The 23,736-nt window shown below is 41.8% G+C and overlaps 2 protein-coding genes across 2 annotated transcripts; both read right to left on the bottom strand.

Annotated features, from left to right (window-relative positions):
* Positions 1-4,211: 4,211 nt before the first annotated feature.
* LOC118528699 (olfactory receptor 13C7) lies at positions 4,212-5,171 on the bottom strand. The gene has a single exon (XM_036081208.2). It carries the CDS (start codon positions 5,169-5,171, stop codon positions 4,212-4,214), a length of 960 nt encoding a protein of 319 aa, XP_035937101.2.
* A 14,449-nt stretch (positions 5,172-19,620) lies between these two features.
* On the bottom strand, positions 19,621-20,577 carry LOC118528701 (olfactory receptor 13C7-like). Its single transcript, XM_036081210.2, has one exon. It carries the CDS (start codon positions 20,575-20,577, stop codon positions 19,621-19,623), a length of 957 nt encoding a protein of 318 aa, XP_035937103.2.
* Between the last annotated feature and the right edge of the window lie 3,159 nt (positions 20,578-23,736).

Genomic DNA, 23,736 nt, shown 5'->3' on the forward strand with positions numbered 1-23,736 from the left:
TTCCTGCAATGAGATTGTGCATGGGAAGAAATAACCTTAATCAGTAGGTTAAGTAAAAATTCTGTAGAAATTGTAGGTATGAATTTTATATATGTATAAATATTTTATATTTACATATATTTCCTCTTTCCACTGAAAGGCCTAGAAACTATGATAAACTCATTAGCACCCTTGGCACCCAGATTGTGGTTTCTAAATACCAGTCCCCACTAAAGGAAACAAGAACTCCTTAGAGAAAATGATTATTTCCATATCTGGAAAGGAGCTGCAAATGTTGAGCCTATAATATCTTGACCTACTATAAAGCAAGGAAGCCATTAAGGATACTAGGGTCCTATTAGAAGATCTCAGGTGCCATGAGCTCATAACCACACTAAAACTTACTAAAACCTCTCAAATATCTAGACCTAATCATCAGTTTATAGGAAATACAGGGACAGACACTATAGAACTGTAATCAGTAGATTGTAGTAACGTGATATTATAACAGATTAAGAGGTATATATTTGTTCATTCAGACGACCAAAATATATTTCTCACATATATTTGGTCTTTGTCAAAGATTCCTGGTTCACAGCTCCCAAAGCCCTTGGAATTTCCTGAACAAGAGCAATGGGAGCACATTTGTTACAATGTCTGGTCTCTTGTCCTCAGTTCCTGAGAAACACTTCAGAGCCATAAAGGTGAAATGGTGTCTTATTATTCATTACAAGCCCCTTTCAACCACACCAGGGTTTATGTTAATGAGATGATTTTTGGAACATAAATAAGAATGGAGGCTGTTTGCCAGGGGGACCAACATTGAATAGAATGTTGGAACTTTCAGTCCCACCACTTCCATCCCCATCCCTAGTTTCCAGGGCAGGGAAAGGAACTGGAGATCGAAACAACCACTAATGGTCAATGATTTAGTCAATTGTGCCTATGTAGTGAATCTTCTAAAAAGACCAAAAAGGTCAGGGTTCAGAGAACCTCCGGGTTGGTGAACAGTGAACATAGGGGAGAGTGGAGAGGGCATGGAAGCTCTGCACCCTCACCAACACCTTGTCCTATGCATCTCTTCCATCTGACTATTCTTGAATTATATCCTTTTATAATAAACCAGTGGTCTAGTAAGCAAAATGTGTCTCTGAGTTCTGGAAGCTGCTGTAGCAAATTAAGAGGAAATTAAGGAGTTGGGGGGGACAGGAGGGGAATGGGAGAGGGGAAAGGGAACTGCAGAATAAAATACACTAATCGTAATGTATAGTCTTATTTGGATTTTGACTCAAATAAACAAATTGAAATAATTACAGCATTTATATGACATTTGGGGAAATATAAAATGCTGGATAATTGATGATTTCAAGGAATTAGTGTGAGTTTTAGGTATGAAAATGGTAATTTATTTATATTTTACAAGAGTACTAATCATTTTAAGAGGTAAATACAGAAATATTTAAGGATGATATGCTACGAATATCTGGGATTTGTTTCAGAATAATTCAGGAGAGGGAGAAATAATCCTTGGAGTTATAGGGGAACAAGATTGGTCATGAATGGCTCATTGTTGGATCTGGGACATGAATACCTAAGGATTCATTTTATTATCTTCTCTACTTTTCTGTAGATTTAAATTTTTCCATAAAATGAAAGAGAAATTCTCCATGTCTTGGGTCATGTATTGTATGGTTCTCTTGGAGCATTTGATTTATCATTTCTCTGCAGACCAGCTTTCTCTTTCTTGCAAGGCACATGGCCACATTGCCACATTAGTCCTGCATTTATGTGGTCTCTCAGCTCAAGAGCCCTATGCCAACTAACAAGGGTCTCTATATCCACATTCATATTCCTTGGAGAGAAAATATGATTAGCTCTGTTTTGGTCAATAGTCCAATCATCTGTGCCCAGGGGAAGGGGCACTACTGTCCTCTTATCAGGTACTAAGGAGGAAACAGCTTGCCTCTGGCAGAACTTTCTAGTTAGTTTTCTACAGGGTCCAGATATGCCAAGCTTAGAGTCCTCTTAGGGTCATTAAGCAGGACATGTTGTGACCTAATCCCCCAGGTGAATTGCCTTTACCATCTACCTATCCCAGGGTGCCATACACATCCCATTATTTTCTTTGTGGTTCATGGCAAAAAATGGGAATGGGAAATACTGAACTAAATAGATGGTAGGCAGATTTCAGAAAAGTTAACTATAATATAAAACAAACTTCAAGATAAGTTGATAAATAGAGGAGCTGGAACCTAACCAAGGTCTGGTTTCAAAGCTTCTGATGCTAACACAACTATTGTACATGATTTTTGTGAGGATTGCCAGTGTCCATGGATTCTGAAAAGAGAATATATGCATTATGTGAGCAATGGAGCTTGCATGATGTCACAGTTTGAGTTTCCCAGGAAGCAGACTCTAGTATGGAGATTGCGGGGCATAATATTTATTAGGGAGTGCTCTTGGGATCAACACTGGTGGAAGGGAGGATGAGAAAGCAGGATTGGGCAGAGGGAGGAGTTGCCCCGTGATGTAGTCTCAACAAAGGCCGCAGTCAACCCCATGGGGAGCTCTAGCAGTAGGATCACCCTTCAGAAATATCCTGTGTAGGGGCAAGATGTTTATATCTCTCCATCAGTCAATCACTGGTTATGGGCTGCCCTAAAGAAGGGGGCATGATCTTGGGGGAGTCAGCTCTCTTCAGCTAAGGGCACTCTTTAGCTGATTCATGAAGGAGAGTGACATCTGAAGGCTTTCTGAGGGCAGGACTTTCATCAGCTGAAAGAGTCCTGTTGAGAGTCCTGTAGAAAGATCTGGGTGGAAACTAGTTACGGTTCTCTGAGTCAAAACTAGTAAAATGAAGTTTGTTGAAAAGGAATTCTGCTCTGCAAGTATGTTTCATTTTTAAGTCAATTCTTGACTTATAAAGGATGGAATTGATCCCAAGTTGATGTCATCCTCCCTGTAGTGAGCTAAGGACATAGATGGGCTCTGTGCTCAACAGGGAAAGGCAAATTCACACCAGAGTGGGACAGATAATACTGGGTTTGAAATGGTGAGACAGGACTAGCCAGAGAGACTGTTTAAGGGCCCACACAGGCAGTGACCAGCGACCACGTTTCTGCCCAGTGTGGACAGGAGAGTGCTGTAGGGCTGAAGGGGGTGGCTGGCTGCATCTCAGATAGGAGAAGCTCAGGACACCCAAGCAAGGCAAGCAGGGAGCATTTATTTTCATCAGGAAATTTTGATTCTCAGGAAAAAAATAGACATCCAGATACCTCAAGGAAAAAGAGACATTCAGAGTTCACTCCCTCACAGAATATTTGTCCCTTTTTGTGTCTCTAGTGACTGAGATCCTCACACATTACACCTCTGGACCCCTTCTCAGGTGCTTGGTGAACTGGTTCTGTCTTTCAGTTTTATCATTCCACTTCTCCTCAGTCAGCCACCTTGTCCCATCTTCTGCTGGTCCCATAGTGCTCCTGCTGTACTCTCCCCCATAGGTCCATCCTCTAACTCTCCAGACTATTGGGCCAGACTGTGTACTTAAATATGTAAGACTTACCGAGGTCAGGAAAATGAAGCTTAAAACCAGATACCAGCTATGAGTGCTCCTGGGCTAGGATCTTCCACATGCATTTGTAGGATCTGGCTTACTTGCCCTCAAAGGAAATACTCTACATGGAATCTACATGATTCCAACTCCTTGGAGTCTCAGGAGGAAGGAAAGAGCCAACTTCATTCTCATCTCCTGTCTCAGCCCTGCCGCTAAGAAAAACAACATTGAAAGATGTGCCATTTCATCTCCAATGCAGACAATTTTTTGTACTGTTATGTCATGAAGTTTTGCCCCACACTGTCTTCCACGCCTTCTTTGCACAGAAGGATCTTAGATCTTTATGTAACTCAAAAAAACACTAAGCTGTTTTTCCCAAAACAATGAAGCGACTGCTCACAAGGGTGAATTCAGATGTGCCCGGAAGGGAACCAGAAAATTACTACTTGTTTTTTCAGCAGCACCCATTCCATCCCCTCAAGTCTCATCCCGTCAGGTTTTAGATTTCATCATTTTTAGAACTTGGGTCCAGTAATTGCTAAAGTTCTCCATTATGTATGTAATTCTATTTTCTGGTAATCATTCTTCACATATCTCTTCTTTGGGGATACATTCTTCTGAGATTCCTGGGTGTGAGAGCCAAGAGCACAGAACTATAGGGACATTTGTCCTCCAGAGATCACTGGGTAAAGCATTTCTGACTCACCAGATTCTTCACAGCAGCCTTCACATCCTTGTTCCTGAGGCTGTAGATGATGGGGTTGAGCATGGGGGTCACCACCCCATAGAAGAGGGAGGTGAGCTTGTCTGAAACATCCTGCTTGTCTGCCCCCAGGGGGTCCTTGGATTTCGGCTTCCCATACATGAAGAGGATGGTCCCATAGAAGACAACCACCACTGCAAGGTGGGCAGAGCAGGTGGAGAAGGTCTTTTTCCTCCCCTCAGCAGAGGGGATCCTTAAGATGGTGGCGAGGATGAAGATATAGGAGACAAAGATGAACAGAACTGGGACCCCCAGAAAAATCACATTTGTCACTCCCATGCTGATCACATTGATGGAGATGTCAGCACAGGCCAGCTTCAGGACAGCCAGGATCTCACAGGTGAAGTGGTTAATGATTTTGTTCCCACAGAAGGGAAGCCTCATTGCAAGGGATGTTTGAACCATGGAAGCAGCACTTCCAGCTGCCCAGGAGCTGACAGCCATGGGCACGTAGGCAGCCTTGCTCATGACCACAGGATACCTAAGGGGGTTACAGATGGCCACATAGCGATCAAATGCCATCATGCCCAGAAGCACACACTCTGTGGCTCCCATGGCAAAGGAAAGAAACATCTGCACGGCACAGGCGGAGAAGGAGATGGTTTTCCTGGGGGTCAGGAAGCTGTCGAGAATGAGGGGGACTGAGGAGGTTGTGTAGCAGATGTCCAGGAAGGAGAGGTTCCCCAGGAAGAAGTACATGGGCGTGTGCAGGTGGGAGTCAAGGATGGTCACCAGGATGAGGACCCCATTGCCCAGCAGGATCACTATATACATCAGGAGGATGAGCACAAAGAACGTTTTCTCTAGCTTTGGGTGGTCTGAGAGGCCCAGGAGAATAAACTCTGTCACAGAGATGGTCTGGTTGGCACTTTCCATGGTATGTCTCTTTCAACAGAGGAAAACACTCGGAGATCCAAACTCAATATTCTTTGCCTTGCTTAGGTCCAGGGCATCTGGTCTGGAGTTCCAGTTAGGCTGAGTTGTTAGAAAATAGTCTTGAAAGCCCACAGTCTCTATTTCTTCCAAGAAAAAGAAGCAATAAAATCAGAAATTACTTTGGGGCATAGGACATCAAATTTACAATATGTAAAATGGTGATTCTGATAATTTAATGCATTTGATCAGAGATAAGACATATAACACATTCTTTTTCTTTTTCTTTTTTTTAGATTATTTATTTATTTATTTATTTATTTGACAGAGAGAAACACAGTGAGAGAGGGAACACAAGCAAGGGGAGTGGGAGAGGGGGAAGCAGGCTTCCCATGGAGCGGGGAGCCCGATGCGGGGCTCGATCCCAGGACCCTGGGATCATGACCTGAGCTGAAGGCAGATGCTTAATGACTGAGCCACCCAGGCGCCCCATAACACATTCATTTTTATGGTTCTATGTCCATATGGCATTTCATCTCATTCGACTTCGATCAGAAAAGTGACTTTAAGTTTGCTTCATGCTCTCCAACTTTGTGCCAGTTACTAGTGAAATGATTAGTTGTGACCGCATACTTTCTTTCTTCTCTCTAGATCATTTTCACAGAAAACATACTCCCGTTGTTCCCAAGATTTCCTTTCTCATAGGCCCCACCTGCTCCAGGGCTTTCCATCCATCTACCCATCCACCCATCCATTCATCCATTAATGTCTGAACATCCTTCCACTAAAATATTTGTTGCTCAACTAGTATGTGGGTATGACAGTTCTTATGAGAAGGAGGGGTGCCCCATAGTCCAGACTTAAGTATGCTCACAACTTAGCAGGAAAGGGAAGCAGAAGGATTCAGGAGAGGCTAGAGTATCTGAAAGGGTATCTAGGGTATTGGTGGGAATAGAGTTATGGAAGGCTCTTTTGGTGATACAGAATCCAGCTGGGTTTTCAAGGACAAAAAGAGACTGGACATGCAGAGATGGAAAGGGAAGTTGTGCGTGTTTGGTGGTGGTGGTGGTGGGGTCTCCAAAATAACTTCATGAAATGCTGCTATGTCCCAGATAGTGTGAATCAGATAATCCATGAAGATAGAGGACTGGATCTAAAAATGAATAGTGGATCACAGCTTCTGGAAATCTAGTTCTCTCAGATAACTAAAGCAGTCCTTTTTTTCTTATTCTACTGAGTCACCCTTCCTCTGGATGAGCATCCTTATAGGAATCACTGGACATGAGTAGTCCTTGAGCCTTTTAACTCAGCTGCTAGATATGTCACCCAGACTAATATTCTGTCACTGATTATGCTCCCCAAGTAATCTAGTCCAATCCTCTCTCCCACTCTAGATCATTTTCTGTACTGCACTGATGTATGGCTTTCAGCTTCAGTTTGACATATTTTCATAATGAAGAGCTCACTATATTCCCACACAGCATACTGCATTATTTGCAGGCTCTAGAGTATTAGAAAATGTTTCTTCATATTGAACCAAGCAGGCAACTTTCTAAGAGTTCCTTATTCATATGATGGTAGTCAGCTTCCTTCTGGAACTGCAGTGAATCTGTGGAAAGTCATCGGGTCTGTAAGGCAGCGATTTGGACTGTATTCTTCTTAACCTTCTAATCTGCTATGTAGACTTCAGTACTTCCTTCCCTTTCTTACATCCTCAGCTTACCCTATTCTGTATTGGGAGTATAAGAGATCAAGGATGTTCAAACTATTTAGGAAAGAGAATTATTATTTTTTAGGAAGGAGAAATTCTGTTTTCTTAAATTTAGAACCCTCAAATATAAAGCAGAGTGGCTCTTGTTGAAGTGGGGAAGGAGGGCTGGGAAAGTCTGGGCTACTCAGCCAGTGAGGCTCCTTCAAGACATTGCAAACAATTTAAATGGAGCCCTCTGGAGCCTAACTCTGGGACAACTCCAGCCTTTCCATGGCTATTATGTGAATGACGCTCCCTGGAGTTATACAAGAAGGGGCTCTGAAACCATGGGCCCATCTCCTTTCTGAGGGTGTCTCTAAAGTTAGATGAGTCCATTAAATGAGACTGAAAAGTTTCATAGGTTTCTTGCCATCTAGGTTTTTCTAATCCAGGAAGAAGGGGTTTGTGTTGCCCTCGGTCTTTGTGAGACCACTGAAATTGCTTCATCTCTTCCCTTTTCAAGCCCAACCCCTTTGAAAAATCAAGTCAAAGGCTGGAAATGTTACTGTGCTAACAAAAGGCTGAGGATTACTCTGATAAGAACTCTGACTTACCTTTATTAGGAACCTACTGAGAAAGGTTCCCTACAGTTTGGGAATAGTGCATGGGCCAGAAATAGCAACACTAGTTTGAAAGGCCCAGGCTGAGATGTCCACCTCTGATTTGAAGAGGGGTGAGAACCAGTTCTTCCCATCTGTCTTGATTGTGTATTGTAGGCAAAATCTCCAAAGGAACAACCAGTACATGCAGAAGGCAATTTGAAATCAGTGTAGTAATTGGGACTGTTGTGTTCCCTGAAGTGATTAAAAGTTTGGAAATGGAATCATACAAAGTAAGAAAACTTTTTATACTTCTGGGACAACGTCCCCAGGATCTAATCATGCTGAAAACACTCTAAGAAGACTTCTTTTTCTCTTTCCTTTGTTCCTGCTAGAACTTTCCACTCTTAGGCCACTGAAGGACCTCAAGGGAAGCATTTCCATGTCCTGCTTAAATTTCTACAAACTTCAAATTGCTTAAAATTCTTGAAAAGAGCAGCCAGAGAGATATGAATTATTTACAAACACTCTATGTTCATGGCATTATGGAACCAGCAGCTGTGGGCACAGTGTTTCTAAGCCAAGTGCTCAAGGCATGACTATGGACACTTGGAGGGAACTTCCACCTAGAACCCTGAGGAGATTTCAAGGAGCAGGAGATTTCTGGCCAGGACTTGAACAGTGGGGGAGAATTTACACACGAAGAGATAGGAAAGAGGTGGGGGAAAGGGAAAACTGTCTTCGGGACAGAGCTTGGCAGGTCTTGGGCTTGAGTATTTCTTCCATAGTCTCAACAAGTCATTTGTTTGACAAGCATTGTGGAACAGGAGGTATAGAACAAAGTCCAGGGAAGATATTCTGTGCTGAGGGAATCTGGAATGTGGTTGCAGTCTCTAGGATTCCCCTTGCTGATTCTTGCCTACTGTTATTTATGACCTTGTGTAATTCCCTTGCCTTTAGTGGCTTGCTTCTGACCAAACGGCTACACTGCCTTTCTGGGTTGGATGAAGCAAACTGTCATATTGGAGAGGCCTGTGTGGCAAGGAACTGAGGGAAGTCTCTGGCCGACAGAGAACTGAGGTCCTCAGACCAACTACCAAATCAACTACCCTCAAGTTACATGGCCAACAACTGTGTAAATGAACTTGGAAATAAAGCTCGTCTCTCATCCCCAGTGAAACCTCCAGAAGAGATCCCAGCCCTAGTCAACATCTTGATTGCAGTCTTGTGAAAGACCCTGAAGCAGAAGACCCAGCTAATCTGTGCTCAGATTTTTGACCTACAGAAACTATGAAACAATACTCATATGCTCTTCTAAGCTACTACGTTTTGAAGTAATTTGTTTTGCAACAATAAATAACTGATTCATGGAGTATGGTTATGAGCTGTGAGGAAGAAGCTAGGAAAAGAAAGAGGTGACACGTTTGGGAAAAAGTTTTTGAGTGAATGGGACCCTTCTACTTTCCCAAAAGTCGGTCTCACTGCCAGAGGACATTGGTGATCAGAAGGATTGTCCTCATTCTAGACCACAGCTTGCTTATCTCCCTGCAGCTCTACCTGGGTCCTTGCTTAGCTCTTGGGGGACACACAGGACATGGTTGCTTCCTCTTGTGTATCAGCCTTTCAAAAATAAGACAATAAGTCATTGTAGACATGCTCAGTTACACTGAAGATGTGAGCCTGAACTAAGCACAACATTCCTTCCATAATAATTTCACAAGTAACTAACTGTAACTAAACAGTAACTCAATAAATATATGATGAAATCCTGACTAAGAACCATCCTGGGAAACCAGCCCCTAGCATCAGACCACATGGCAGAAGGAATCTTGGGCCTTCAAATGACCTGCCTTTGAGAGGGACTTTTCACTATGATTTAGAGCAAAGAAACGGTAACAAATACAATAACAAGCTCCCAATAGAATACACCTTCCTCTTGTGTTGAGTCTACTAGGAAGTCCATTAGACAAATTTGTGCCTTGCCAATAGCAGTCATTATAGCAAGTCCATACATTTAGGCAGACTGATAGAAAGTTGTTTGCTTTTTTTTTTTTTTGATAAAATTTACTTACAGTGAAATATATACATCTTAAGTGGATCATCCAGTGAGTTTTGACAGATGTGCACACCCATGCAACCCAAATCCAGTCAAGTTAGAGAATATTTCCAACACTGCAATGAGCTTCTTATGCCCTTTGCCAGTCGGTCTCCAATACTACCCTGCCCAGAGCAATCTCCATTGTTCTGATATTTTTCACCTTTTTAGAAACATCATATTAATAGAAACATGCAGTAAGTATTCTTTTGTCTAAGTCTTTATTCAGAATGATGTTTTTGAGATTCATCCATGTTGTTAAATGATTTAGTGGTTTGTCCTTTTTTATTACTGAGTAATATTCCATTATATGACCATCCCAGTTTGTTTATCCATTCTCCTTGTTGATGAACATCTGGGCTGTTTCCAGTTTGGGCTGTTATGCATAAAGTCATTATTAACATTCTCATATAATGGGGTGCCCTGGGTGGCTCAGTCATTTAAGCATCTAACTCTTGATCTCAGCTCAGGTCTTGATCTCAGGGTTGTAAGTTCGAGCCCCACATTGGGCTCCACACTGGAAGTGGAGCCACTTAAAAAAGCAAACAAACAAAAAAAATTCTCATACAAGTCTTTTTTTTTTTTTTTTTTTTAATTTAAATTCAAGTGAGTTAACACATAGTGTAGTATTGGTTTCAGGAGTAGAATTTAGAGGGCGCCTGGGTGGCTCAGTTGGTTAAGCAACTGCCTTCGGCTCAGGTCATGATCCTGGAGTCCCGGGATCGAGTCCCGCATCGGGCTCCCTGCTTGGCAGGGAGTCTGCTTCTCCCTCTGACCCTCCTCCCTCTCATGCTCTCTGTCTCTCATTCTCTCTCTCTCAAATAAATAAATAAAATCTTTAAAAAAAAAAAAAAAGGAGTAGAATTTAGAGATTCATCGCTTACGTATAATACTCAGTGTTCATCCCAACAAGTGCCCTCTTAATTTTATTATTTTTTTATTATGTTCAGTTAGCCAACATATAGTACATCATTAGTTTTTGATGTAGTGTTCAACGATTCATTAGTCGCATATAACACCCAGGGCTCATCACAACACATGCCCTCCTTAATACCCATCACTCGGCTCCCCCAACCCCCAGCCACCCTCCCTTCTGTAACCCTGTTTGTTTCCCAGAGTCCAGAGTCTCTCATGGTTTGTCTCTCTCTCTGATTTCTTCCCATTCAGTTTTCCCTTCCTTCCCCTATGGTCCTCCATGCTATCTCTTACGTTCCACATATGAGTGAAACCATATGATAATTGACTTTCTCTGCTTGACTTATTTCACTTAGCATAATCCCCTCCAGTTCCATCCATGTCGATGCAAATGGTAGGTATTCATCCTTTCTGATGGCTGAGTAATATTCCATTGTATATATGAACCACATCTTCTTTATCCATTCATCTATTGAAGGACATCAAGGCTCTTTCCACAGTGTGGCTATTGTGGACATTGCTGCTATGAAAATTGGGGTGCATGCACCCCTTCTTTCACTACCTCTGTATCTTTGGGATAAATACCTAGTAGTGCAATTGCTGGGTCATAGTGTAGCTCTATTTTTAACATCTTAACGAACCTCCATACTATTTTCCAGAGTGACAAGTGCCCTCTTTAATACCCATCACCCATTTAGCCCACCGCCCCACCCACCTCCCCTCCAGCAACCCTCAGTTTGTTCTCTTAACTATAGAGTCTCTTATGGTTTGCCTCTCTCTCTGTTTTTATCTTATTTTATTTTTCCTTCCCTTCCCCTAAGTTCATCTGTTTTGTTTCTTGAATTCCACTTATGAATGAAATCATATATTTGTCTTTCTCTGACTGACTTATTTTGCTTAGCATAATGCACTCTAGTTCCATCCATGTTGTTGCAAATGGCAAGATTTCATTCTTTTTCATGGCTGAGTAATATTCCATTATATATAATTATATATTATCCATTATATATACATTATATCCATACATATATACTATACATATATATCCATTATATATATCCATTTTATATATATTTATTTATATATTTTATACACACACACACACACACACACACCACATCTTCTTTATCAATTCATCAGTTGATGGACATTTGGGCCCTTTCCATAGTTTGGCTATTGTTGATAGTGCTGCTATAAACATTGGGGTGCATGTGCCCCTTTAAATCAGCACTTTTGTATCCTTTTATACAAGTCTTTTTGTGGACGTGTATTTCAACTTCTCTTAGCTAAATACCTGAGATTGTGATTGCTGGCTCATAACATAGGTATACACATAGTTTTATAAGAAGTAGATCCTTTGCCAAAGCACACCATTTTACATTCCTGTCAATAATGTACAAGAGTTCTCATTGGGGGCGCCTGGGTGGCTCAGTCATTAAGCGTCTGCCTTCAGCTCAAGTCATGATCCCAGGGTCCTGGGATCAAGCCCCGCATCAGGCTCCCTGCTTAGTGGGAAGCCTGCTTCTCCCTCTCCCACTCCCCCTGCTTGTGTTCCTTCTCTCGCTGTGCCTCTCTCTGTCAAATAAAATAAATAAATAATCTTAAAAAAAAAAAAACAGTTCTCATTGCATCACATTCTTGTCAGTGGTGTTTAGCCTACCTGATTGATGTGTAGTGGTCTCATTATGTTTTTTATTTGCATTTTCCTGATAACTAATGATATCAAGCACTTCTTCATGTGCCCATTGGTCATTCATAAATCTTTGTCAATTATCTGTTCAAGTATTTTGCCCATTAATACACTTTTTTGTTGTTTTTGAAAATAATAGTTTGTAGGAGTCCTTATGTATTTTAAATACAAGTCCTTTGTCAGATATATGTATTGTGAATATTCTCCCAGTGTGTGTAACTTCCATATTCATTTTCTTAATAGCGTGTTCTGCTGAGCAGATGTTTTAAATTTTGATGAATTTTATCATTTTTTTCTTTTTTAGTTATTACTTTCCATATCCTATCAAAGAAATTTTTGCTTACTCCCAGTCACAAAGATATTTTTTGAAGTTTTATTATAAAAACCTTTATAGTTTTAGCTTTTATGTTTAGGCCTATGATCCATAGTGAAATTAATTTTAATTTTTTTGTCTAGTGTTCTATCAATTACTGAGAAAAGGATATGGAAATCTCCCGTTCTAACTGTGGACCTACCTATTCCTTTAATTATGTTGATTTTTTGTTTCACATTATTTTGAGGCTTTGTTACTGGGTGAAATACATTTATAATCTTTATGTCTTCCTGATTGACACCTTGTCATTATGAAATGTCTCTCTTCATCTCTGGTAATACTCTTTTCTTCAAGTCTACCCTATCTGATATTAATATAACCCCCCAGCTAACTGATTGATACATTTTTCCATCCTTTCACTTTCAACCTGTATGTGTCTTTATATTTAAAATGCTTCTTTTAGACAGAATTGAAAAAAATTCTTTTTTACGCAGTCTGATAGTCTCTGTATTTTTTTCCATTTTTTATTAGTTTCAGAGGTAGAATTTAGTGATTCATCAGTTGCATATAACACCCAGTGCTCATTACATCAAGTGCCTTCCTTAATGCCCATCACCCAATTATCCCTTCCCCTCACCCACCTCTCCTCCAGCAACCCTCAGTTTGTTTCCTAGAGTTCAGCATCTCTTATGGTTTGCCTCCCTCTCAATTTTCATCTTATTTTCTTTTGCCTTCCCTTCCCCTATGTTCATCTGTTTTGTTTCTTAAATTTCTTTTTTTTTTTTTTAAAGATTTTTTATTTATTTATTTGAGAGAGAGAGAATGAGAGAGAGCAAGCACATGAGAGGGGGGAGGGTCAGAGGGAGAAGCAGACTCCCTGCCGAGCAGGGAGCCCGATGCGGGACTCGATCCAGGGACTCCAGGATCATGACCTGAGCCGAAGGCAGTCGCTTAACCAACTGAGCCACCCAGGCGCCCTTCTTAAATTTCACATATGAGTGAAATCATATGGTATTTGTCTTTCTCTGACTGATTTATTTCACTTAGCATAATACCCCCTAGTCCCATCCACATCATTGCAAATGGCTAGACTTCATTCTTTTTGATAGCTGAGTAATATTCTGTTGTATATATCTATATACCACATCTTCCATTCATCTGTTGATGGACATCTGGGCTCTTCCCATATTTTGGCTATTGTGGACATTGCTGCTGTAAACACTAGGGTGCATGTGCCCCTTTGAATCACTATGTTTGTATCCTTTGGATAAATACCTAGTAGTGCAATCACTGGGTCATAGGGTAGTTCTATTCTTAACCTTTTGAGGAAGCTCCATACTGTTTTCCACAGTGGCTACGCCAGTTTGGATTCCCACCAACAATGTAAGAGTGTTCCCCTTTCTCTGCATCCTTGCCAACATCTGTTGTTTCCTGAGTTGTTAATTTTAGCCATTCTGACTGGTGTGAGGTAGTATCTCATTGTGGTTTTGATTTGTATTTCCCTGATGCCGAGTGGTGTTGAGCAGTTTTTCATGTGTCTGTTGGCCATTTGTATGTCTTGTTTGGAGAAATGTCTGTTTATGTCATCGTCCCATTTCTTGACTGGATTTTTTGTTTTTTGGGTCTTGAGTTTGATAAATTCTTTATAGATTTCAGATACTATCCCTTTATCTGATAAGACATTTGCAAATACCTCCTCCCATTCCTAGGTTGCCTTTTAGTTTTGTTGACTGTTTCCTTTGCTGTGCAAAAGCTTTTTAATTTGATGAAGTCCCAATAGTTCATTTTTGCTTTTGTTTCCCTTGCCTTTGGAGATGTCTCTAGCAAGAAGTTGCTGCAGCCGAGGTCAAAGAGGTTGCTGCCTGTGTTCTCCTCTAGGATTTTAATGGATTCTTGTCTCACAGTTAGGTCTCTCATCCATTTTGAGTTTGTTTTTGTTGCCCAGGCTGATAGTCTCTGTATTTTAATTAGCATGTTTAATCTATTTCTATTTAATGTAATCATTGATTAGTTAGGTTTAGATTTACTATTTTCTTATTGTTTTCCATTTATCTCATCTATTTTTTTGTTCCTCTGTTCTTCTTTTCCTGCACTCTCTTGGTTTAACTGAATAGTTCTTAGAACTAATTCCATTTTAATTTATCTATTGGCTTTTTGGCTATATCTCTTTGCCTTATTTTTCTAGTGATTGCTCTAGAGATTACTATATACATCTGAATCTTTTAGCTGTCTCAAAATTATTACTCAAACAACAATATATAAATCAATCAGGAAAACAAATTAATAAATCAATCTCAGTGACAGACTACTTCTGCCAGAATATTCTAGGTACTTGCTATTCAAGGTGTAGTCTAAGAGCAGTAGTGACATCACTTGAGATCGTGTTAGAACTGCAGAATCTCTAGTCCCACTCCAGATTTACTGAACCATAATCTGCATTTTAACAAAATCCCCAGATGATTCATATGCACATTAAAGTTTAGGAAGCACTGTCCTCAGTAATTAATTGACATTCTGTAGTAACACAGTGCAAATATTAGACATACAAGGATCCCTATTTGATGATGTCCATCATTTCTTGTAATCCACCATACCATGATCATCTTCAGTCATCTTGGGTAGTTTTGTTTGCTCCTATTGTGAGTACTATCCCCAATTGGCCACAACCACACAACCAATCTTCTGTTGTACTATCAGTTGCTTGGCTTTCTGCATTATTCTTAAACCTGATGCTTCCCTAGCCCCCTCTAAATGGAAAATATACAATGCTTTTGCTCCATGCAATGCCACATTTATTTTATTTTCTTTTTCTGTGAAGTGTTGTCTTCTATCTCCACAGCTGTGTTGTGCTTACAGTGGAATAACTGCTGGACTGAAATGATAGTCTCTTGAGAGCAGGACAACCTGATCCTGAATCTCTGAAATATGACCCTACTGTAGGATACATAGTAGTCATAGGTTGAGTTTCCCAAGTAATAGACTCTGAGGAATTCAACATATGAATTTTAGTGGGACACAGACATTTAGTACATAGCAGCCCTCATTGTGTAAAAGCAGCCCTGTCTCCTCCTGATGACTAGGATCAGTTATACATAATTAGGATAGTAACTTCTTCCCTTGCCTCCTGGTCTCTTGGCATAAGAAGTTCAACATGTCTAGGGCATAGCCACAGCTTTAAGTTTAGTAGATATAACGAAATAGAAAGTCCTTACAGAAATAAGTCCTTACATTTATGGTCAATTGCCTTTCAACAAAGGTGCCAAGGCAATCCAATGGTGGGGGGGAGATAGTCTTTTCAGCAAATTGTCTGAAACAATTGGATATTCATATGTAAAAAACAAATAAGACACTTATTTCACACCATACAAAAAGTTAACTCAAAATGGATCACAGACCTAAATGTAAAACTTAAAACTATATAACTTCTAGAAGAAAACATGAGAGAAAATCTTTGTGACCTTGGGTTAAGTAAAGATTTCTTAAATAAGACATGAAAATTTATTTTTAGAAATTCATTATTGTACTACAAAATTAAAAACCTTTGTTTTTCAAATGACACCATAAAAATGAAAAGACAAAAAAGATTGAAAATATTTGCAAATTATATATATGATAAAGGATTATGTCCAGGTTACATAAAAAACTCATACATATGACTAGAGGTGCCTGGGTGGCTCCGCTGGTTAAACGCCCAATCTTGATTTCAGCTCAGGTCATGATCTCAGGGTCCTGGGATTGAGCCCCGTGTCAGGCTCCATGCTAAGTGGGGAGTCTGCTTGAGGATTCTCTCTCCCTCTCCCTCTACCCCTCCCCCCACCCACACTCTCTCTCTTTCAAACAAATCTTTAAAAAAATAAAACTCCTACATATGACTCAATAATAAAAAGACAAACAGCACAGTTTAAAATATCTTCACCAAAAAGGTATGTGAATGACTAATAAGCACATGAAAAGATGCTCAACATTAGCAGCCATCAGGGAAATGCAAATTAAAACTACACTGAGATACTACTACGCATCCACTACAAGAGCTACATTGAAAAGACTTTTAACACCAAGTGTTGGTAAGGATGTAGAGAAACTGGAGATGTCATACAGTGTTTGTGGTAATTTAAAATGATACAGCCACTTTGGAAAATAGTTGAGCAGTTTCTTAGAGTTAAACACATTTGTACCATATGACCCACGATTCCAAACGAAGTTGTGTACTTGAATGTTCACAGTAGCATTATTCATGATAGCCTGAAACTGGAAAAATCCAAATGTCCATCGATGAATAGATAAACATGACATGGTAGATCCATATACTTGTTTGTAACAAAAAGGAGACTATTGAGACGTGTTATAACTGGATGAGTCTCAAAAACATGCTAAATGAAAGATGCTAGACACAAAAGTCTACATATTGTATGGTTCCACTTATCTAAATTTCTAGAGAAGGCAAATCTTTCTAGAAATGGGTTGATTAGTAGGTACCTGGGGCTGGAGTTGGGGATTGACTGCAAATGGGCATGAGAGAACTTTTTGAAATGATATAAATGTTCTAAAATTGGTTTGTAGTGATAATTGCACAACTGTATAGATTTATCCAAAAAAATCATTGAACTGTACCTTACAATAAGTGAATGTTATGGATATAAATTATAGCTCAATTAAGTGCTACAAATGTTTGATGAGGCCCTTTCTGTGTCCCCTGGTGGGAGCAACCCTCCTTTAGGAACTAGGATCCATAGACCAGTAAAGCCTAGAGTTACAGTGACTGAAAGCACAAATTCCCCCAGTAGGTAACTAGAGGTGATGTAACCAGGGCTATTCTTGCTACCATCCGATTCCTGGACCATGAATTTTGCCTGTTGGGAACACAGTACCATAAAACAGTCACTGATTTAGTGTTCATACTGCATTCTGGAGGGTGGTCCCCATTCTTGAAGGGCATTCTCTTTAAGCTGGTGCCTTAGCTGTGCTTTCAAAAGGCCATGACGTCACTCTCTTGGGCCAGCTACTTCTGGATGGTGCAGTATATGGAAGGATCAGTGGATCCCATAATCATGATCTCACAGCTATACGAACTTTGCTAAGTGAGTCTTGGCCCAAAGAGATATTATGCAAGATCCCTAGTCATTAAATCAAATCCTCTGTGAGTTTTCAGATGGTGAAAACTCCACTCTCTACCAGAGAATGGAACCATAGATCCAAGGAAATTCACAGGTGGGCGTCACCTGAAATTTAGTACTCCCACTTCAATGTGTGGAAGAATATACTGGAAATTCTTCAAGAGCAGAGAATACACTCTTGGTCTCTCAGCTCTATGTGGGAGGGCGGGGATTTGAACCTAGACCTTCTGGACATGTTCCAAATTTACAGGTGATAGGATCCACAGAGGGAAAAGCCACTGTAGCAGAAAGGGAGTAATTGATTACAAGAAGCATTAGCATTACATATTGAGCTAACAACTGGTGTTTTAAAACTGAGTTCTATAAGATTTCTGCCATGCATTATAGCCCGGCACTCTTTTTGCACAAGGCACACTATAGAGAATATCTACTTTATACAAGTTGGTAATTATATTTGATATAACTTTTGTGGCTCTCCTTCAAAGAAAGTAACTTAATCTAGATTCATGAAAAGTAGAATCTAATATAAAGATAGAGGAGGGTCTTTTAGAAGCAAAAGTGCAGGAATATGGGCCAGGCCCAGGGAAAACTGGAAACCAAGAACTGGGGACACATGAGGATGTCCTCATCATCTTTGCTCTTTGGCTGTTTTTTCTTTTCTCTTTGCAGACCTGGTTTCTCTTTACCACCCCAGTACACATGGGCAAACACAATTACCCCAAAACTCCTAAGTTTGTCTGTTATGGATCCCCTGACTCACTCCCTGGCTATTAACAACAATCTCCAAAACCTTGCAGAAAGAATCTGATTGGTTTAGGCAGGGTCAGTGTCACACAGCAGACATGTGTACCTTACCTATGTGGTTAAGGAAGAGGGGTGACGGGGAAAAATGCCCAAAGAAATGTGATTGTTGGCTCATAAACTAGAAAGCCAAACAAAAAGGTGCTATAATAATGAATTAGAATTGATTCAGTTAAGTGCGGAATTGAACTCTGTCTTCAAATGTCATAAGGCTTCCACAGAGGAGTTATTTAACATAGTTCAATAATAATAATAATAATAATAATAATAATAATAATGTTCATTTATCAATTTGGAAGATATTCTTTGCTAGCCATTGTGCATTTTATGTGTGTGTGTGTGTGTGTGTGTACTTTATTTTAATTTAATCCTCACAACAACTCCATGGGGTTGGCTTAATTATCTCCATTTTGCAAATTAGAAAACTCAGAGTCTACAAGATTAAGTAGCTTTTTTTTCCATGTACCTGAACTTACACAGGCAGAGACACCTCCACATCAGTCAGGCTCCAAAGTCCAGCTCTTAACCACAAGGGTAATTGCAAGTAGATTTTTAGCAATTGGTGCCAGTGTCCAGTCCCAATCCTGGAGAGAGAGAGGAAACTGAGTTTGACCATTAGGGTCTGGATGGTTGCAAACATGAATTCCAGCAAATTCCAGCGAATAGATGTGCTTCATGTACAGTAAAAGAAGATGGAGTTTCCCAAAATTGTTTCTAGGATACTAAGCAGGAAATAATTAAACAGGAAACACTCTGGGCCTTGCAGAGTGAAATGTCTTGGTGTTGGTGATTTTCCCAAATGGTAGGTTGCTTTTCAGTTTGGACACCAATTAAGAAGTGACTGTTCCTCACTGCCACCCTCCCTCCCCATTGCACAGTAGAGCAGAAGACAACATAATGGCACGTACAAACTGCAGCTGGTCTGCACATGAACAAGGAAAGTATGTTTTTCTTTCAAAGTTTTAATTTTTACTTATTTTTTCATAATAAAAATAAAATTTAATAGTCACCTATCCTCATTTCTAGATGATTTAGCACAACCCCCTCTTCATTCTAAAGACTTGATGTTCCATTGTCAGTCATTCAGGAAAGCCCCATACTGATGTGCATTGTTTGGGCACTTTTGTGATGAAACTAATGTGTAGGACCATTGAACAAATCTATGCTTATGAAGTAGCCATTTCCTAGGGGATCTGTGCGCACAGAACCACAAGATAGGCTGCTTCCTCCTACTCTCACTGGGCAAAGCATTTCTGACTCACCAGGGTCTTCACAGCAGTCTTAACATCCTTGTTTCTGAGGCTGTAGATGACGGGGTTGAGCATGGGAGTCAGTGCTCCATAGAAGAGGGAGGTGAGTTTGTCTGAAATGTCCTGCTTGTCTGCCCCCAAGGGGTCCTTAGATTTGGGCTTCCCATACATGAAAAGAATAGTCCCGTAGAAGATGACCACTACAGTGAGGTGGGCAGAGCAGGTGGAGAAGGCCTTTTTTCTCCCCTCAGCGGAGGGGATCTTCAGGATGGTGGTGAGGATGAAGATGTAGGACACAAAGATGAACAGAACTGGGACCCCCAGGAAGATCACATTGGCCACCCCCATGCTGATCACATTGATGGAGATGTCAGCACAGGCCAGCTTCAGGACAGCCAGGATCTCACAGGTGAAGTGGTTGATGACATTGTCCCCACAGAAGGGTAATTGTACTGCAAGAGAGATCTGCACCAGAGAGTTAACTCCACCAGCCGCCCAGGAGCTGACAGCCATGGGCACGTAGGCAGCCTTGCTCATGACCACAGGATACCTAAGGGGGTTACAGATGGCCACATAGCGATCAAATGCCATCATGCCCAGAAGCACACATTCTGTGGCTCCCATGGCAAAGGAAAGAAACATCTGCACGGCACAGGCGGAGAAGGAGATGGTTTTCCTGGGAGTGAGGAAGCCATCCAGGACTAGAGGGACTGAGGAGGTTGTGTAGCAGATGTCCAGGAAGGAGAGGTTCCCCAGGAAGAAGTACATGGGCGTGTGCAGGCAGGAGTCAAGGATGGTCACCAGGATGAGGACCCCGTTGCCCAGCAGGATCACCAGGTACATGGACAGGATGAGCACAAAGAATGTTTTCTCTAGTTTTGGGTGGGCAGAGAGGCCAAGCAAAACAAATTCTGTCACAGCAGATTGGTTGGATGCTTCCATTTCAAACACTCTCCTTTATCGCTAAAAATACTGAAGGCAGAAATACATGTTGGTTTTTTGATGGCTTGCTTGAGTCAATACATGGGGATCACAATATGATGTCCCTAAAATTGTAAATAAACTTAACCTGTGGGATTCAACTAAAAGACCAAGTTATCTAAAGTTAGGCTGTGTATCAGTCAAAAGCATGAAATGCAGAACCTGAAAATCTAAAGAAACTTTATAAAAGACATTTCTGTCTAGTCAATGATATTAATATACCTAAGGCAAAAATTGTATGTCTGCCTATGCTGTGTGTCTTCTGCATTTTACAGGGAAGCAGGGGCCTCTGAGTAACTCAGTCTCTGTCATATAACTGGGACCTCAGGCTAGCACAGCTCAGTGACACTGGCCTTTGATGTCATGTGGCCCGTTCCTATGGACCTAGTTCCTCCTTTCCCGGCAAGTTTCTATTATAACTGGACAGAGAGTCTTATAGGAAGAGAATGTACTGGCGTGAAAACATAAAGTCACTTATATCTTTAACAGTTTTATTTCTTATACAGTATCTGGTTTACACTTCAGTATTTTGTGAGCTAAGTGAGTATAAATCAGTTTATCTGATCTTGGCCCTCTTCTCTGAAAAATCTGACCAAATTGAATTTCTGGAGCCTACCACATGGAGCTCCCACCGAAGTCTCCGGAAGCCTGACCTGCAGCGCAGGCCTTATGTGTTACCCCCTGTAATCACAGCTGATCTGTCTGCACCTCTGCTTCTCTGGAACTCAGGCCCCAGGAGTAAAATCATACCTGATGGTCAGGACCCATTCATAATTCACATCCTCGGGGTAGGTTGAGTGGGGCCTTGAGTCACATGCCATCCAGTGCCACTTAGATGCTTTGCAGACATCGTCACATGTAAATCTACTCAGCTTCCCAGAACATCCAACGCCACACCGTAGATCATCACAATTTTCCTGCCAACTCTATGAGGAACACCAGATGTCATCAGAGCCCTGTAGCGGGAGGCCCCAAATAGCATGACTGCCGGTTACAAATACAGATTGTTGAGTCCTACATTTGTAGATGATCATAGAGATTAGTTTTTGGTTTGCTTGCTTTTTAAAGAAATGCTCCTCCTCATGTACTTCTGATCCACACCAGTCTTGGGAATCACTGACCTCTTAGTTTAAAGGTGGAGGAACTGAAGTCTGGAGAGAGGTTTGTGAATTGCATGTGGCCCTGAAGAAGGGGTACTTTTTTCTAATTGGTAATGATACAAGGCTGAAAAGACCTTCTCTCAGGATATGTGATAGAAATCATTTTTAGAGAAAGGCTCCCTTAATACCAGGGAGTACAGAATTTGAGTCTTGGCTGAATCTTCAGATATTAAACCAGTCCAGTCCCCTTCTCTAACCCACCTGTTACAGTGATCCTCTCTTCAGGAAGTGATTTCTCTGCCTCTGCTTCAACATTTGAACAACATGAGGGCTCACAGCCTCCAATATTGTTGTCAGGAAGCTGGGCTGTTGATATCTGCCCTTTTTCTAACTTCTCCCTTCCTCCACTGGCCCTAAGAATTCTCTGGGCTCATGCAAAGCAGACCTGCTCCCTGGCCACAGCCGTAGCCTTCAGAGCTTTAGAAATAGTTGTCTTGTCCCCCAGCCCAGTCCTCCCACCACACCCCGACCACAACACTCTGCAGCCGCCTCTCTTCTTCCCTCCCAGCTGGTGAAGAGCTGGCCATAGACATCACCTGGCACTTACCCAGCATGGGGTGACATCTAGGCTGGGTCTGTGGCTCACAGGAAGGGAGGCCCCTGGAGTGGGGAGGTTGTGAGCAAGGAGAGCAAGTTGACAGGAGCAAGGAGAAATGACTCTCTGGTCTCACCTGCCCATCTGGGTGCTACCGAGCCGTAACCAAGCAGGCCCTACAGACCTTATCTCTCAGAGCTGCTCCAGCAACATATGAATGCACATTCTTAACATGGGCACATTGTTAACTATTGTCTGACTTCCTGGCGTCTCCAAATGACCCCGGGTATGGAGGGGTCCAAAATGCAGCCGCAAGTCACAGCCCGTAGAAGCTACGGTTACTCACAGTGCCTTTGCCTGGCCTTGGGGCTCAGAGAGACAAGGAGACAAAAGCTGACTCTCAAGGCTGAGACTCAGCCAGGAGCCTCGGCCCAGAGGAGGCCGTACCCCCGGTGGGCTGGCAAGCCATGCCTAGCTACTGCGCCCAGCACCCTCTTCTCTGTGCTCCACACTTTCTCCGGAGGGCCCCATGGTGACTCTCTCAGGAATTAAGGCTGGGTACTTTGGGGCCGGGCCTTATCCCAGAAGCAATTTAAAGTCTGGTGAGAGGCTCAGAATTTAGACTTCACTCCCATAGACCCAATTAGACAATGTTGTGAAGTCTACCCAATGCCCCCCTCTCACTACAAGGAAATCTCAGCTTAGAACATCCTCTGGCCAGGTAATCAGAGTTCCCCTGGGTTTTGATCACAATAATGGGTCCAAGATGGCTCTGTCATTGCCCTCAGAGAACCTGGAAGGAAGAAGATCTGGGCCTCAGTGATTCAAGTATTCCCAGGAACTTTGAGCCAGACAGATTCCCTGCCAGGCAGCCACCTCCTCCCCTCCACTCAGTGACCCGGCGTTCATTCTCTCGCTCTCTGTCTCTCTCACCAACATGCCCACCACTCTGAACAACTGCTATGAACATGTCATAGCTTGTGCCAAGTACCAAAGAGTAGAGATGGGGGACATGATGACCAGAAATGGGTCTTTGTCTTCAGAGAATGCCAGCACAGCAGAACTATCTAGAGAGCAGGCATGACTGAGAGAGCCACAAAGATGTCCAGGAGGCTGTGCACGGGAGGAATATACAGAACTGGCCCCAGGATGAAAATAACAGGGACGGGGGGGATGGGGGCCCAGGGAGACATTCAGGAGGAAGAAATGATAGGATTTAGAGGTAGATCTGGGAGAGATGCTGGAGAGAGAAGAATCAACAGTGGCTAAAATCCCAGATCTTGGGAACCGGCCGGTGACGTGGGGGAGGGCCTATCTGGACTGGCAGGGACAGGGTGGCTGCAGCGGTATTTCTGACATTTCGGGATACAGCTTTTGTACCTCTTTGTGCCCAGCTCATTGGTTACTAATAATAAAGATATGACT

The sequence above is a fragment of the Halichoerus grypus genome, chromosome 14 (genome assembly GCF_964656455.1).
Source record: "Halichoerus grypus chromosome 14, mHalGry1.hap1.1, whole genome shotgun sequence".
NCBI lineage: Eukaryota > Metazoa > Chordata > Mammalia > Carnivora > Phocidae > Halichoerus > Halichoerus grypus.